Genomic DNA, 15,763 nt, shown 5'->3' on the forward strand with positions numbered 1-15,763 from the left:
GACAACAGATAATAGAATACATGTTCTTGCACAGGAACAGGAAGCTCAAGTACAAAGCCCAAGAGAAAGTATAACCCCTCCCCACTCTCAACTCCATGTGGTCAGCTACCCAGGATCACATGTGGTTTTGCTTCATCAATAAACCATCTTTCCAATCAGCCGCCATGTTTCCAGTGCTTTTCTCCCAGCTTGGAACTGAACCAGATGGATATTTCTTCCCATAGGTATATAAAAATCCTTCTCCCAAAATCACAAAAGCAGAGCATCATCTAAATATCTAACTCCTGAAATCCAGAAAGCTTCTTGCCATTTCTAAGAGCGTTTAGCCACATGCATGACAGTTAACTTGATTTGAGCAAGCCACACATACTTTTATAGAAATATGTAGCTGATTTTGAGAGGCAGCTATATCTGGAAAAGAGGAAGAACAGCGAAAACAGATTGGTCGTCTTATACATTGACCCACCTGTAAACACGAAAATTTTCTAATTTTCTTTGAGTGTGGAAGATTTAACGGCAGGAAGGCAATATTATCCACCTGACATAAATGTGATTTTATCACCTTCCTTGGTGTGTACTAGGCTTACTGCCCATAAAAGTCCTGTTTAGCCAACAGATTTTCAATTCACTGGCTAGATTTTGGATGCCAAAATAGAGACTTTGATTAGAAAGGCCGAGTATTGCTTTGCTCAAAGAGGCTGTTTTCAGTTATATTCTAAATTCCATAAAACCAAGGATAGCGCTGGGGGGTGGGGGGAGGAAGGAGAAGCAAGGACTCAGGTGGAGGATAAATAATGAATTACCCAGGGTGACTATACCAACTTGGTTTGAAATTGTATGTCTCTATATAATTGTTCCTTTCACTTTCCTATATTTTCCATTTCCTCATCAACTGCTGTGGAAAATTTGCTTGAATTTTCACATTCATTTACTTTACATTTACAGTGGAGCTTCTGTGCAGGCAAAATCCTTTTACTTGGTGGAAGGGGTCCCATGGGAGGAGTCTACCAATGAGATCAATATTTTATATATTCTCCTAGTTTGTAACAGGGTTTAGAGGTGAAGTTGTGCAAATGTTCGGTAAAGGAGTATAGGTTAAGCCGCCTCTCCCCAACATCCATTTTAATTCAATTGGAGAACAAGCAGGATCTGCTTAAGTTTTTAAAATGATGAATAAAATAGGCCTGAGCTTTTTTTTAGTATTGTACATATTTCCTAAGTACATAGGCACTTATGCTTAGCCTGCTAGGCAGGTCCAGAAATTGATTTTAACAGATGGACACACAAACTGAAAAGTTAAAGATTTTTCCACAGGGAGCATATCTAAGGAGGTCAAATTACTGTCATCAAAAAATCAAACTATTTTTCTTTGCCATTTAGAAAAAAGATAAATATTTAATATCCTGTAGATGTATAGATCATCTATGCAAAAATATGAAACCCAAACGATACAACACAGTGTACACTGCTTTTTAAAAAATAAATTTGCGCTTAATGGTGCCAATCATTTAATTATCTAAAACCCCAAACAAAACCAAAGCACCAAAAGATCTGTCCTATCAAAGCAAAATTAAAATGAGAAACGCCCACTTCTATTTTAGGGGAAAAAAATTATCTATGACTGATATCTGTGTCTGGTAGACAATGAATAATGATTATTATTCAGTAGTCTTGCCCTAACTTGCAGTCTGTCTCTCTTATACCAAGATGACCTTTGGATGTTATCTGTAATGATCTCTTTCCCTGGAAATAATTGCAATAGAAGACACAATCAAACTCTTCTGCAACAAACCCTGATGATACGTCTTCATCATCTATTGTATCATAGAGTCTGAAGCTTTAGCAAATTGCAAACCAGTGTCTTTCCAACTAAATTTTTATGGGATTTCTTTAAAAGATGGGAAAAGATGTCATTATTTGTAAACGAAAATCTTGCGATTAAGTTAAGAAATATTGTTTATGTATATGCAGCACTTTACATGAAACCGTTGAACTATTTTTTTTTCAGGTTTAGGCTTGCATTTTTGCCTTTGGAGCATGCTAGAGGGATACCCAGGATGAAAATGGGCAGAGCTGGACCTAAATTTCATTTTATCTAATTTAACTGCAATTATGTTAGATTAAATATGATTAAGTCCCAATTATTATTCCCTTTCCCTTTCCCATCATATTAACAATCATAATTACTAGCCTCTAAGGCCAATTCCAAGATCATGGTTCATAATATTAATTATTGCCTTCCTCCTTTCAAATGGCTACAGATTTCAGGTAGTATGACACAAAATTGGCTACTTTTGAGGAGTAGTGACCGAAAGCCTAGTGTTTTGACTATTTGATTTATACACATGTAAAAAGATGGCACATTAAAGTAAACAATAACTAGTTCCTACACAGAGATGCTATCTTATATTTTTTGCAGCGATGGTGTCTACAAGGTAGGGTAGCTCATAGTTTTGTTTCTCTTTTCCCAAACTACAGAAATACTTTCCAACTTCCTCCAATTCCAGCAGAGAAAACATAAATTTCACCACACACTGATAGTTAACCCTCATTGGGTATCCAATCACCAGCTTTTAAGTTTCTATTAATCAGCCTTGCTGGACTGTTAACAATTAATCTCCCTTACAGAGATTGTTCTTGACCATTTAATTTAAAAAGAACTAGCAAATACCACCTCTGGCTGGCCCCAGAGTGGGGTGGGAATGAGGATTTTGCAGTATCCTTCCCCTGGAGTGGGGTGGGAATGGAGATTTTGCACTATCCTTCCCCTGCCATGCCCACTAAGCCATGCCTACAGAACCGGTAGTAAAAAAAATTGGATTTCACCACTGCTTGATACTGTAGCTACTTTTTCATATTCTTGTTGGGTTAAACTTTATGAGGGATATGTTTATATATCACCCTTCCACTTGAATAAGAAAAAAAAATACAATCCTACATCAATATCCCTGAAATACATCAGATTGTGTCTTATTCCAAATGCATCTTAAGACTAGCTTTCAAATATTTTATGGCTAACATTACCAGATATGGTAGTAATGGTCTGACTTTTCATGCATCTATAGCTAGGTTTAGTTGTAAGGTGTAATACATCTTAAGATACAACACCAAGAAATAAATACAATAACATTTCACAATCCATTTTAGGATCATAATTAAAATATACAGCCTTAATAGTTCAAAAGATGGTTACCATTTAAAACAATTGTTAAACGCTATTATTTGAATAACAGCCATATTCCCCAAAAATAACTTGATAAAGGACCATAAAAAGAAGTGTTTATTGTTTTTTAAACTTTTTGAAAGATCGGGCTGCTGACTTAAATCTGGCAGAAGCTGGTTCTTTTAATATTGACAGTAGATGAGAAAAAGCTCTCAGCCATGTTGTGACTGTTTAAGTAGGAACAGTTACTGATGGCCCAACCCCTGATCAATTTAGGCAGACACATGAGCTACAAGTAGTTTTTCCAAAGAGCAAGCCCAGAAGAGTCAGCACCAGCAAAACAGGTGTTTGCAACAGAAGGAAATAATTTGTTTGGAATTCTTTATTTTGTTTTTTATTTACTGTATGCTACCTGGAGTTATGATGATTGAGCTGGGCAGACAAAATTCAATCAATCAATCAATCAATCGATACTGTTCAATAAATTATCTGGGAACACATAACATATCTAATCTGGTTACTGGGGAAAAAAAATCTGGATTCAAACAACACAGTAAATCTAAAACAAATCAAATAGAGTAGGTCAATACAATGCCAGTAGAAAAATTAGAACATTTAAATCATGTGAATGTCTTTAGGTTAATAGAATACTAAGTCTTTAACTGATCTCTGTGTTAAGTGTGTTGTGCAAACATACCAGTTAATTCACTATCTTACTGATCTCTATAAATAAATTCCCTGTGACTCTGACATATGGCTATTAGGAGAAAAAAGGAAGTTTAGCTTGCTTGGCTAATTCTTGTATATAGACAATCACTGGGAATAACATGGCCCTTTAATTAGCTGAAAATTATCAGAATTGCCTATCTGGTCGCATCATGCTGATGATAGCAAAGCTCTACTAATGACTTTTTTAAATGCAAGGTGATGTGAAAATACCCCATTTCCCCTAAGAGTAATTCTTAATAGAACAGTGAATTAGCTAACAATCTGAATTAGATATAGCTTATAACAAGTTATTCAAAAGTTTCAATATTTTCAACTCCTGTTCTTATTTTTGGAATTTTCAGGCAGAGTAAAATAGGTGTACTCTTCTGAACCTCAGAAATCTCAGCAATGGCCCTATTAGTTTTTCTGCGGGTTGAAGTGCACACATTTGGAAAGTACTCACATTGGAAGTATTGATGTTATAGACTTTGTAAGGGTATACTGGTTAGGAGTCTACTTACAACATTTTGTATCAACTGAATCTTTAGGAGTACATAGAACATAATCCATTAAAAAAAAAAAAATAACCATGACACAGATAGCTACAGTTAAACTGGGAAATACGATACTAGTAAACATCAGGATCTCAAGTTTTTTTAAAAAAACTTTCAGATTACAGATGATGATGATGAAAGAAAATTAGATTACTTTCCCAAAAGAAGTGCATTCTGGGAATCACCTGCCCAAGGATGCACCCTTGTCATTATTGTGTCTTGCAGGTTCATGCCTTACTGTATTTCCCACTATCAGAAAAGTCAAAAAGTAAAAATCAAGTGAGATATTTTTAATAATTTTGCTGAATCCTCCAAAGAATGTGGAACTGAATGGACTATCACAAATGAAGGCAAAGGAGTGCTGCTGAGACAACACCCTCATTTTGTGGTCCGGTGTAACACAAGAGCTCCCACTGGCACAATCTGGAGCTATCCAAGGTCCTGCTTCCTGCTGTCCTCTTCAGATAGGGTCTCATCTTTGTCAGTTGAGTCTTTTGTGCCACTTGAGGACCTCTGACTTATTATTAGGTTTCCTGTCCAAATTTTAACTAATCCACTTTGATGAGATTTTCCTGATTATGTCTGACACCACTGGCTTCCCTGAAAGCATCATAAAGCTGTAGTTTAAAGGCATTCACTGCTATAGCTGCACTCTGAAAATAAATGTACCAGGGATGTGAACCAGAAATGTTCTATTTTAGGCAAGCTTTGTAGTTTCAAAGTTTTTTTGATGTTTGTTTTTCAAGTGACTGTTCTAAAATACCGATAAGCTAAATGTACACTGCTAACACTGATAAGCTAAATGTATACTACTATTCTCTGTTCCCCAATCCTGTTTACAACATTCCAATACCAGTATTTTCTTTCCATCAAAGTTTGAAGTTCCTTTAATGTAATGTCCTAACCTCATAAAATACACCAGATTTAATTTTTTCACATTAAAAAATAGAATTCAAATACTTATTCAGACTATAAATAATGAAAAAAAATGTCCTAATTCAAAACATGATTTTACAGGAAATTTTTTCTCATTCAATTTTTCCCAGAAAAAACACATCTTGAAACATACACCAAAAGTTCAAAGAGTATTTTCAAATGTTCAGTGTGATACTTTAGGGGAAGGGTAATTCCTTATAGAAATCTTCATCTTCAAGAAGAATTTATATTGACCAAATGCACCTTCACATTGATTAGTTTTTATTTATGTTGTTTGACTTCCTCCAGCTGATTTACTCACTTTGAATAACCTTCAACCAAAGCAACCATTTTCTTTAAATATCAGCTGTCACAAAGCAAATACTAAAAATAAAATAACATTCAAGATCTGGGGCCAAACTGGACAAATTTAAAATTGTTTTGAATTAAGGTGATTTAAACCAGCAGGATGACAATACTTTAATCCAGTGTTTTTCAAACTTGTGATCCTTAAAATGTATGGACTAACTTTAATCCATGCTGGGGAATTATGGGAATTGAAGTCCACATATCTTAAAGTTCTCAAGGTTGAGAAACACTGCCTTAATCAAATGTATTGCTTCATTTATTTCCAAAATTAAAAAATTTCTGGAAGTAAATGGGTGTCCTCGAGCAGCTTATTGGCCATCTTGAGTTATATAGTGATAGCATCTTGAGTTATATAGCGATAGCAGAACAGCATGATTCCTTCCTTCCCATTTATCAAGTTTTTTTATAGCCATCCATCTCACAAGAAATGATTCTGGATGGCGTACAAAGATATAAAAGAACATGTAAAAATGGAGCAAATGGAGCTGTGCGCACATGCAGTTGTGCAGAACCATCCCCTCTCCCCCTCCCCCAGCCACTCCACAAAGCACAAATGTTTTGGGAACTCTGGATTAGATTAGCAAAGGAGCAGCCTCAAGATCTCAATAGTACCCTGCAGACCCTCATGCCTGATGACAAAGCATGATATAGGAGTTCTGGAAAGTAAGTAAGGATAAACTCGACCTTACTTCCATAATGTGAGTGCCCTTTGCAGGGAAGCCCCATCTTTTTGGGCCTGCCAAGTGTAACTCCCTAAAAGATGGGACCTACAGCATGTTGCTGGGTCTGATTGGGATGGGAAGATGTAACGGGGGAGAAGTGGTCCCTCATAGAGAACTTGGCCCTTGCCATGAAAGGCTTCAAAGATCAAAGCCAGCACCCTGAATTGGATCCAGAAGCAGGCTGGCAACCAATGGTGCTCACAGTGCAAAAGTGTAACATGTGCTGTTCTAGAGGCACACACAACTGCTCGTGTTGCTGCATTTTTCACCAGCCTGAAGCTTCTCGATACCCTTCAAGGGTCCTATGTAGAGCACATTATAGTATTTCAATTGGGAGGTGACCATGAGCGACTATGAGCTGAGCTCTCCAATACAGGAACACAACTGGTGCATCGGCACATCTACTCTTCAGAAGGAGTTGTGAGTCCAAAAGGACTCCCAGGTTGCACATCAGGTCTGTCTGGGGCACCGCAACTCCATCCAGCACCGAAGACTGCATAGTTCTGGAAAAGGGCCCAAAATCCAAAGCCTTTTTAGTCTTGCCAGGATTCAGTCTGTTGCTTCCCACCTCCTCCAACTGCGCCCCCCCTCCAATTATTTGCCGCCTCGCAACGCCCCCGCCCAGCCTTTCTTTCCCAGGAGGACGCCGCGTGCTGCCACCGCCGCCGCTCCTCGCGGAATATCCCGCCCCCGGGGCTGTTCCAACTCGTCGGTCTCGCAGTCTCAAGCAAGCTCCGGAGGAGCTCCGGCAAAAGCGGGAAGCCAACCGGTCCCGCATTCGCCTCTCGCGTCGGCCCGCCCCAGTCTGGCGGGACGAGGTTTCGCTCCGTCGTCACCTGACCTAACCTGGCGGTTTGCTGCCGGAGCTGCCCGGAAGGGAGAATTAAGGCTGAGCATAAGGCGCAGAAAGGCGAGGGAGGGGAAGGGGGAGGAGGGAGGGAGAGAGAGAGAAGGCTTGGCGTCTGGAACCTGCTGTGCAAGTCAAGGCGGGAGGCGGCGCTGCCTGCTTGTTCGTGCCTGGGCGGCGAGAACGATCCCGGCGCCGAGGAGGAAGGGAAGAGAGAACCCGAAAAGCAAATGCGGGCAACGGCATAATGGCAGCGCCTAGTCGAGGAGGCTGAAGGGGGAGACTCGAGGCTGCCGCCGCCGCCGCCGCCACGCTGGGCTGGGCTGGGCCGCTCTCACCTGGCGCAGCGCTGAAAGGCAGGAAGTCGGAGCCCTTGGTGCGGGCAGGGTAAGGTGGACAGGTAACCGGGAGGCGGCTGATTTCACGGGAAGAAGCAGCCCTCCAGTCTCCCTGCCGAAGGAAGTCCAGGCCGGCTCCCTCTCCTCAGGCAGGAAACAGCTGATCCTGCCTTCGGGGGTTTTGCCCGAGGCCTCCGCCCGCTGAAGCAGCACCTGGTCGCTTTGCGGAGCGCGCAACCCAGGCGGAGGCCTCCCTGCGGGGATGAGCAGCCGGGCCCGGGATTGCGGATAGAGAGGGGAAGGGAAGGCGAAGGGAGGAGGGGGGGGGGCGCCGTAGCCTTGCTGCAGAATCGGACCGCGGGGGGCGGGTGGAGCTGGTGATGTGGGAGAGGCAGACGGCGCGGGGGGTGGGGTGGGGGGGGGAGAACTATCCCTACCGCCGGGTTTGAGGGTTTTTTTGGGGGGGGGGAAAGAAAGGAAGCAGATGTGAATACAACAAAGAGTCTCGTGATGCCGTAAGAGGCTTCTGGCTGGGAGCAAGGGAGAGGATCTGAAAGCGGGCAAGGCTGCAGGTGTGGCAGAGAGGAGACTGCGGGGTGCAGCCCTTTGAGTCCTGGCCAGGTAAACGGAGGCAATACATCCACTTCTCCAGCTGGGATGCGGAGGTGTGGGTGTCACTTGGGCGTGTCTGTGTGGAAAGCACAAGGAAGAGGTGTGCAAGTTGCAGGGAGGGGGAGGGGGACTAGTATTTCAGTGACTACAGGTAGGGCATTGTTTTCGATGAAAGCAGGTGTAAGGGGAAAAAAAAAGTCTCCTGCCAGGTTTATAATATGGGATTAGTGGAACTTTGGATTCCCTCTTTGCTTTCTTCCTCTCTAGTTCTTCTGTCACCTGCTCTGCCGCCACCCAGCATAATTTTCATTGAACTAATAACCCCCCCCTCTGCCCCTGCTTTGAGCCAATGCTTGCTGCTGCCTCAGTCTTCTTTCTAAACAAAGAGATCATGGTGCTCCAACCTAGGTTTTGGAATTGTAAAGGTTAAAGGTGCTTCATCTTTCTCCTCTGTTCCCTATTTCCCCTCCCACTGATCTGCCAAAGATTTTCTGAAAGAAAGGCAGTTTAAGCTGGCTGGCAGTTTTGTGGTCACACCTTGGCTTGACTCTTGGTGTGGCTTTTTCCTCCACCCTTTTTCTCTTAAGGTGTGGATAGCTGCTGGCAGTGGCTTCATAATGGTGAAAGATCTGGGATGAATCCTGGCCTAGGTAGTTGAACTGGCATTTGGTGGCTGCCAACCAGGCAATCACCCTTGAGCATGTTCTTCTTTTGATCTAAGCTCCTTCCTGTCCTTCTGTTATTAACCTGTTATTAATAATTTGTTTCATTTACTCCATTCCACAGCTGTGCTCTCTTGCATTTTTCCCTATTCTCCTTATTAAACTCTTCTCCCCCTTTCCCCCTCCATCAGATGGATTATTGAGGCCTGCCTGTCTGTGTTTTCCTTTAAATCTTCCCCTCCTTTTCAGAAAATGTTCATAATAAGCACTCATGGCTGCTGAATTTGCCACCTCTGAGGTTTAGCGAGATGATTAAAGATACAGCCGCTGAAGGGGGGGGCAGGGAGGAGATAAAATAAGCATTGCAAGCTTTGATTACTGCCCTGACTTGTGTCTGCATTGTGGGACCAATAAGAGCCTGCTTAGCATGTTTATTCCCTTCCTTTTAGTAACAGATGCAAACATGGCTTTGCAGTTAGTTGCATATATTAGAAGAGCAAGCAGATTGAGAAAGAGAGATGCTGTGTTAGAGTAAAATTCAGACCTCCTTTTATTTCAAGTTGGATTTTTAGGAAGCATCTTGTATTTACAGTAACACATCCGGTATTTTCATAATCCTTTCAGGGATAGGTCAGGTTCTTATCTTTATATGTTAGATAGTGGCAGGACTAAAGTAGAATGAACAGACTTTTCCACCTTGAAGCTTTTCAGCTCTGTTGAATGACAGCCTCTAATAACTCCAGCTTGTGTTGTGTAAGTACCAATAAGGCCATTGAATATATAAGCTTGGGAAGATGACAGTTCTGATTCACACAATTGGAGGGTATTAAGTTCAATTTGTTTAATTTCTATATGGAATGCTGGAATAGTATCTTGTTAATATTACTTTATACAACAATGGCAGCCACATGAGTTGCTATTCATCTATTTTGTGTGGTAGAGCACACCTATGTCATGAGATCACAGTTTTGCACATTTTCCTATGAGAAGCTGCTGTGAAATTGGCAACATACAATGCTTGTGTTGTAGGATGGGGGTTATGGGAGTTATAATTCTAGTCTTCTTATGAATTTGCAAACAGTTTGAATCTGACTTGTTCTAGAGCTGAATCTCATAGAATACAATTCTAAATATATTTAATTGGGAGTAAGGCTCTTCAGTTTCAGTGAGACTTAGACCTGCTTAAATGTTTCTAGGATTACAGTCTTTCTTCATACTATGCTTACATTCTAAAATTGTATGTAGTTCTTGCATTCTGTGCTCAACTTCTTCAAATGTGTCTCTTCATAGGTTCTGGAGTTATAGGTTAATGGGTTTGCTTTTAGTAATTTGCTGCATTAAGTTTGTGCCACAGAGAATAAATTATTTCCATGGAAACACTATGGAATGATCACAGTTATTTTTAAAAAATAATTGTTTGCAAAGGTGAGTAAAAACATAGTCAAAGAGATAGCCAAAATGGTCCTGGAACTGAATGGAAAAGTTACAACATATCATTTTCTTTTAATTTACAAAAAAGTCAATTGAGATGAGAGAGGATAAAGAGGATAAATATTAAAAGTCTTGCAGAATATTTATGGTTTTGAAAGCTCATCCAGAGTCATTCCTATTCTTTTCCTGTAATGCAAGGTCATTTGTCCAGCAGAATAGAGGAACTGTCCCAACATTTAAAGAAAATTATCAATGTGAATGGCTTTAAAAGGGGATCAGACAAATAATGGAGGAAAAAGCATAAATGCATACTGGTTTAATAGATATAGATTACCTCTATTATCAGTTGCTAAGAAATGTGTGGAGAGGTGTTATTGTCCTCATGACTTGAGAAAGCTTGACAGATATCTGATTTGCAATCCCTGGGAATAAGATTCTAGACAAAGTGGATCTGGTTTAAATCTGGCTCCTCTTAAACTCCTAAACTTAGATTTTAAAAAAGAATTGTGCTTCATTTGGATGTTGACGTTATTTTCAGTTTCAATCTAATTTTGGAAATGTTGTGTTATTCAAATATGATTATTAAACACATTACCAAATTTGGGCTATCTGCTTACCAGATTGTTTCATGCCAATGAAACAAATATATTTAATAATACTTCTGTGGAAGTTGTTTTCTTTGGCTATTTTTGTGTTGTTTGGCTAATTTAAAAATATTAATTTTATTTTATTGCTGTTTTTAATTTTTAGGAAAGATGGTGCATAGTTTTAAGCAATCAAATAAATATTACATAGAAAAAGAAATCCCTATGTAATTATATATTTTCTAGCAATCCATCTTCCACCGCAGTGGCTTTAGGCCTCATAAGATTGTTATGGGGAGAAATAAAATGGAACATTATATATTTTTTGAGCACCTGTATGTGCTGTACATTCAATAAATAATGAATAGAATAGAATAGAATAATTTTTTTTTATTGGCCAAGTGTGATTGGACACACAAGGAATTTGTCTTGGTGCATATGCTCTCAGTGTACATAAAAGAAAAGATATGTTCATCAAGAATCATAAGGTACAACACAGTGATAGTCATAGGGTACAAATAAGCAATCAGGAAACAATATCAATATAAATTGTAAGGATACAAGCAACAAAATTACAGTCATACAGTCATAAGTGGAAGGAGATGAGTGGTGGGAACGATGAGAAGATTAATAGTAGTGCAGACTTAGTAAATAGTTTGACAGTGTTGAGGGAATTATTTGTTTTGCAGAGTGATGGCGTTCGGGAAAAAACTGTTCTTGTGTCTAGTTGTTCTGGTGTGCAGTGCTCTATAGCGTCGTTTTGAGGGTAGGAGTTGAAACAGTTTATGTCCAGGATGCGAGGGGTCTGTAAATATTTTCACAGCCCTCTTTTTGACTCGTGCAGTATACAGGTCCTCAATGGAAGGCAGGTTGGTAGCAATTGTTTTTTCTGCAGTTCTAATTATGCTCTGAAGTCTGTGTCTGTCTTGTTGGGTTGCAGAACCAAACCAGACAGTTATAGAGGTGCAGATGACAGACTCCATAATTCCTCTGTACAACTGTATCAGCAGCTCCTTGGGCAGTTTGAGCTTTCTGAGTTGGCGCAGAAAGAACATTCTTTGTTGTGCTTTTTTGATGACATTTTTTTGATGAGAATATTTGGAAATGCATAAAATGCTTTTTAAAATAGATACACCTAATTCTGAGTATTCTTAGCCTACACACAGGTGGTATTATTAAGATAATTAAATACTGCCTGATAGAAAGTTAGGAGAAAGGAGTTGTTTTTAAATTATTTAAGCTGTGTTGGGAGTGAATATATAAGTAAAATTGTTCATACAGAGATCTGTTATTGCTGCCAGTATTTCTATTTGATATGCTAATTTTCTGCCACTGCTGCTTCCTGGATATGTTAATTTAATGCCTATTATTTATAGAAAGAGAATGCAAAAGTGTTGTCACCTTTTCCTTTCAAAGGAGACCAACATGCAGAACTTTATTTCTGGTTGAATATGCTTGTGTTTTCTATGTTTTATGGTTATTGTCCTTTATTTCTGTAAATTGTACTAATTTATATTTCGTGTATGCTTTCCTGAAATTAATTTTTGAAATTAAAATTTACAATTTTTTAAAAAACAAAAATATTTTCATTTTTTTCCTTGAATGACTTGCCCCAGAGAAGATTATGTAGCCCTTCTCCTTCAAGTATACGGTCACAGCATATTTGTAAATTAAGCCAAGGCTTAACAGAAAGTCTGGTCTTTCGTGTTCCTGTTTTTGAACATGGCAATAACTGAAGGTTGCAGGGACCTATGTCATGATATCACACAAATGATCACGAAGTTTGGGATTTGGAGATTTGAGGTGATGTTATTCCTTAGATTTATATTTTGCCTTTCTTCCAGGAACTCAGGTTTGATGCATGTAGTACTACCGGTAATTCTCATGATTTTTACCTATCCAATCTTGAGACACAGGTTGTTGTGATAGAGAGTAAAAGAGTCAAGTCACTTTGTGAACTTTCCTGGCTGAGTTTATATTTGAACCTGGGTCTCCTTAGTCCTGTCAAACAAACTAATTATTAAGCATTTTTAAAGAAAGACTAATACTTTAATGCTTCTTTATTATTTTGGAAACAGAGTAAAAAATTAGGATTGTTTTTCTTGGGAGTGTCATTCTGAAATTTAGCAGCATAAATTCAATAAAGCTTGAAGTATGACCAACAGTGTTCAGGGACGACATTTGATTGGCAGGTTGTGAGTTTCCCCTCTACTGTACTACAGGTCAGTAGATGGAGTCAGATATAACAAGCCTGGATATTATAGAATTTTGAGAGTAGTATATATTTGAGAGTTGTTTAAATGATGAATTATATCTGGTGAGATTTAATTGCAAGTCTAATCTCAATTTTAAAAACTCTCTGAATGACTATTGGCTAATCACTGTCTCTTAGATCAAATCTATCTTATAGGACAGTTGTTGAGAGAATATTTGGAGGCAGGTGTGCTATGTACGCTGCCTTGAATTCCTGAAGCAAATATAAATTTAATGAATGAGTATTTTAAATCTTAATTAATTGGGATTGACCAAATAAATAAACATGAACAGCATAGACATTTTCCCTCCTCCAAGAGTAATGAGTTAAAAGCAAACCCTGAGTTATAACCATAGCCTTTTAAAAGAGGAATAAATCGGGATTATCAGTTTAAATGGGGATTAAGTAGTCACAATTGTTTTTGAAGGACCACTCTTGACTACAAGGCTGAATTTATACACTGTGCTAAACCATGTCAGTTACATTTGTACAGCATACTAGATATGTTTTGTTGTTTTGTACTTTAGCATGTTGTGTAACCTACAGTTTGTCTAAATGCCAGACAATTTAATTTGCTAACAAAATATAAATGTACCATTAAAGGAGAATATTTGTAGCTCAGGGTTGAAATGAAGGGTCTTTGGTGCTCTCTGAGCATGATTGTTTTTTTGCAGATGTTTCATTACCCAAAGTAGGTAACATCAGCACCAAAGACCCCTCAAAATTAAATTTATACCTTAGTATATATCTTCTTTATGTTCTGTCTCTGAATCTTGTACGAGATGCACTACTTTCCCTTCTCTCTTAAAGCCTCATTCATTGCTCTGCTGACGTACTTGACTGTTTTGTATTGGACTGAAAATTATATTCTATTAAGACATCAGAATAATCAACAGACAAACTGTCTTGTCTCTCTTTAATGTGTTTGAGAAATTAATTTCTCTATTGGTAATTTTTTCCCCGGCTCGGCTTCTGTTGAGCTTTCATTCATATCAACCATTGATTGTTACTGTAATGGGACATAGACACATACTGTATAGTGTCTATCTTCTGTAATATAAACATGATGGATTTTTAATCAGAAGTAATTGGACTTCTAGAAAGATTATTATTACAAACCTAACCAGATTTTCTCTTTTGCTCAGATAGGATGGTGAAAAGTTAAAATGCCAAACAGCAAAATGAGCACGACATCATGGTTCCTGGTGAGTGGGACAGGTATTCGCCATCGGCTTCCTCGGGAGATGATATTTGTTGGCAGGGAAGACTGTGAACTCATGCTCCAGGTAAATGCATTCTCTACATAAAGTGGCAGAGTTTTAATTCTCATCATGAGAGCAGGATTTCAGCTAACCATAATACTTACCATTATTCATATTCAGTTTTGAAGCAGGAAGGGATGATTGAAGTCAAGCCATAGGCATCTTTGTTATACAGGCAAGCTTCAAATTATGACAGACTGCTTAGCAATCGTTCAAAGATATGATGGACCCCATCCCCCCCCATTACAGCTGTGGGCTTCCACTCCCAGAATTCCCCAGCTCCAGCTATTGTCTGAACCATAGTTTCTCATGATCAACACAAGCACATAAAGCTTTGGGAGGTGATACTTCCCTCCTTTTTTTTTTGGTAAAGTTGAAAAAAACCTTGAAAATATTCACCTTAGATGAACCAGAATTTGGTTCAGATAACATATTATACTGCTTTAAATATAGTGCCTAAACCATAATGTGATTAGTTTTATGACTTATACCAATATGTGAACTCACTAATGTGGCTTGTAAAACATGGTTTATTGGATAGTGTAATAGTGAATCCAGCATTTTAGCCTTTCAACAAACAGTGCTTAAAACAAGCCATGGTTTATTGTCATGGTAAATCAAAACAATTGAAACAATCTTAACTATATTTCTATGGGAGGAAAAGTGAGATATAAATTACAATATATAGTTTGAAATTAGTTTATTTTAATTCATCTTAAAAGGTTTACTCGCATTTTGTCTAATAATTGTAGTTTCTTTACTTGCAATAACAAACATAATGCTTCTTAAGTAGTCTTTAAGGATGTGCCAAATGAATTGGGGAATATGTGAGTTAGATGCTTGCTGGGGTTTGTTCTTGGGCCGGAAGTTAAGGCTTGGCATCAATTTCTTCTTAACAGCTTTTGAGAATATGGGGCAATAGTTGAGTTGGTGTAAACCAGTATTTCCCAATCCTATTAACTTGTACAGACTGGGGAATTCTGGAAATTGGAAGTCCATACATCTAATGTTGCCAAGATTGGGAAAGACTGGTTTAAACAAAGATTGTAAGCTAAACAGTTTGGCTGAACAGAATACTTAATTACCGGTATATATCTACTTATAGAACAACTAACAACTGTTTTCTTTTAAATGTGATTTACTCTTAATCTTTCTATAAGCTTTCTGACTTATTTCACAATTTGAAAATATTCAACATTCTCATTATGATTAAGGAAGCTGAAATTATTATATACTGAAAAATGGGAACTTTGTTAAGGCTTTATGTTTGAACTAGTTGTGGACAAAACTCAGTTGCTGTGGGGGTGGTTTTTGGCCAGGAATTCACTTCTACGTCTGCTCT

At 38.7% G+C, this 15,763-nt stretch overlaps 1 protein-coding gene across 8 annotated transcripts in view; it reads left to right on the top strand.

The window, feature by feature from the left end:
• Positions 1-7,055: 7,055 nt before the first annotated feature.
• CEP170B (centrosomal protein 170B) overlaps positions 7,056-15,763 on the top strand; it is a 72,307-nt gene continuing 63,599 nt past the window's right edge. For 4 of the 8 annotated variants that reach the window (XM_034418580.3, XM_060687296.2, XM_060687297.2 and 1 more), the window contains exons 1-2: positions 7,056-7,665; positions 14,309-14,445. In XM_034418580.3, coding sequence (XP_034274471.1) covers positions 14,326-14,445 — 120 coding nt within the window. In that variant the 5' untranslated portion in view covers positions 7,056-7,665; positions 14,309-14,325. Of the gene's footprint in view, positions 7,666-8,125; positions 8,238-14,304; positions 14,446-15,763 lie in introns of those variants that run through there. The other 4 variants (XM_034418579.3, XM_087871779.1, XM_087871782.1 and 1 more) reach the window with 2 other exon arrangements.

This window comes from Pantherophis guttatus, chromosome 1 (genome assembly GCF_059756535.1).
Source record: "Pantherophis guttatus breed Tessera chromosome 1, ASM5975653v1, whole genome shotgun sequence".
NCBI classification, from domain to species: Eukaryota; Metazoa; Chordata; class Lepidosauria; order Squamata; family Colubridae; genus Pantherophis; species Pantherophis guttatus.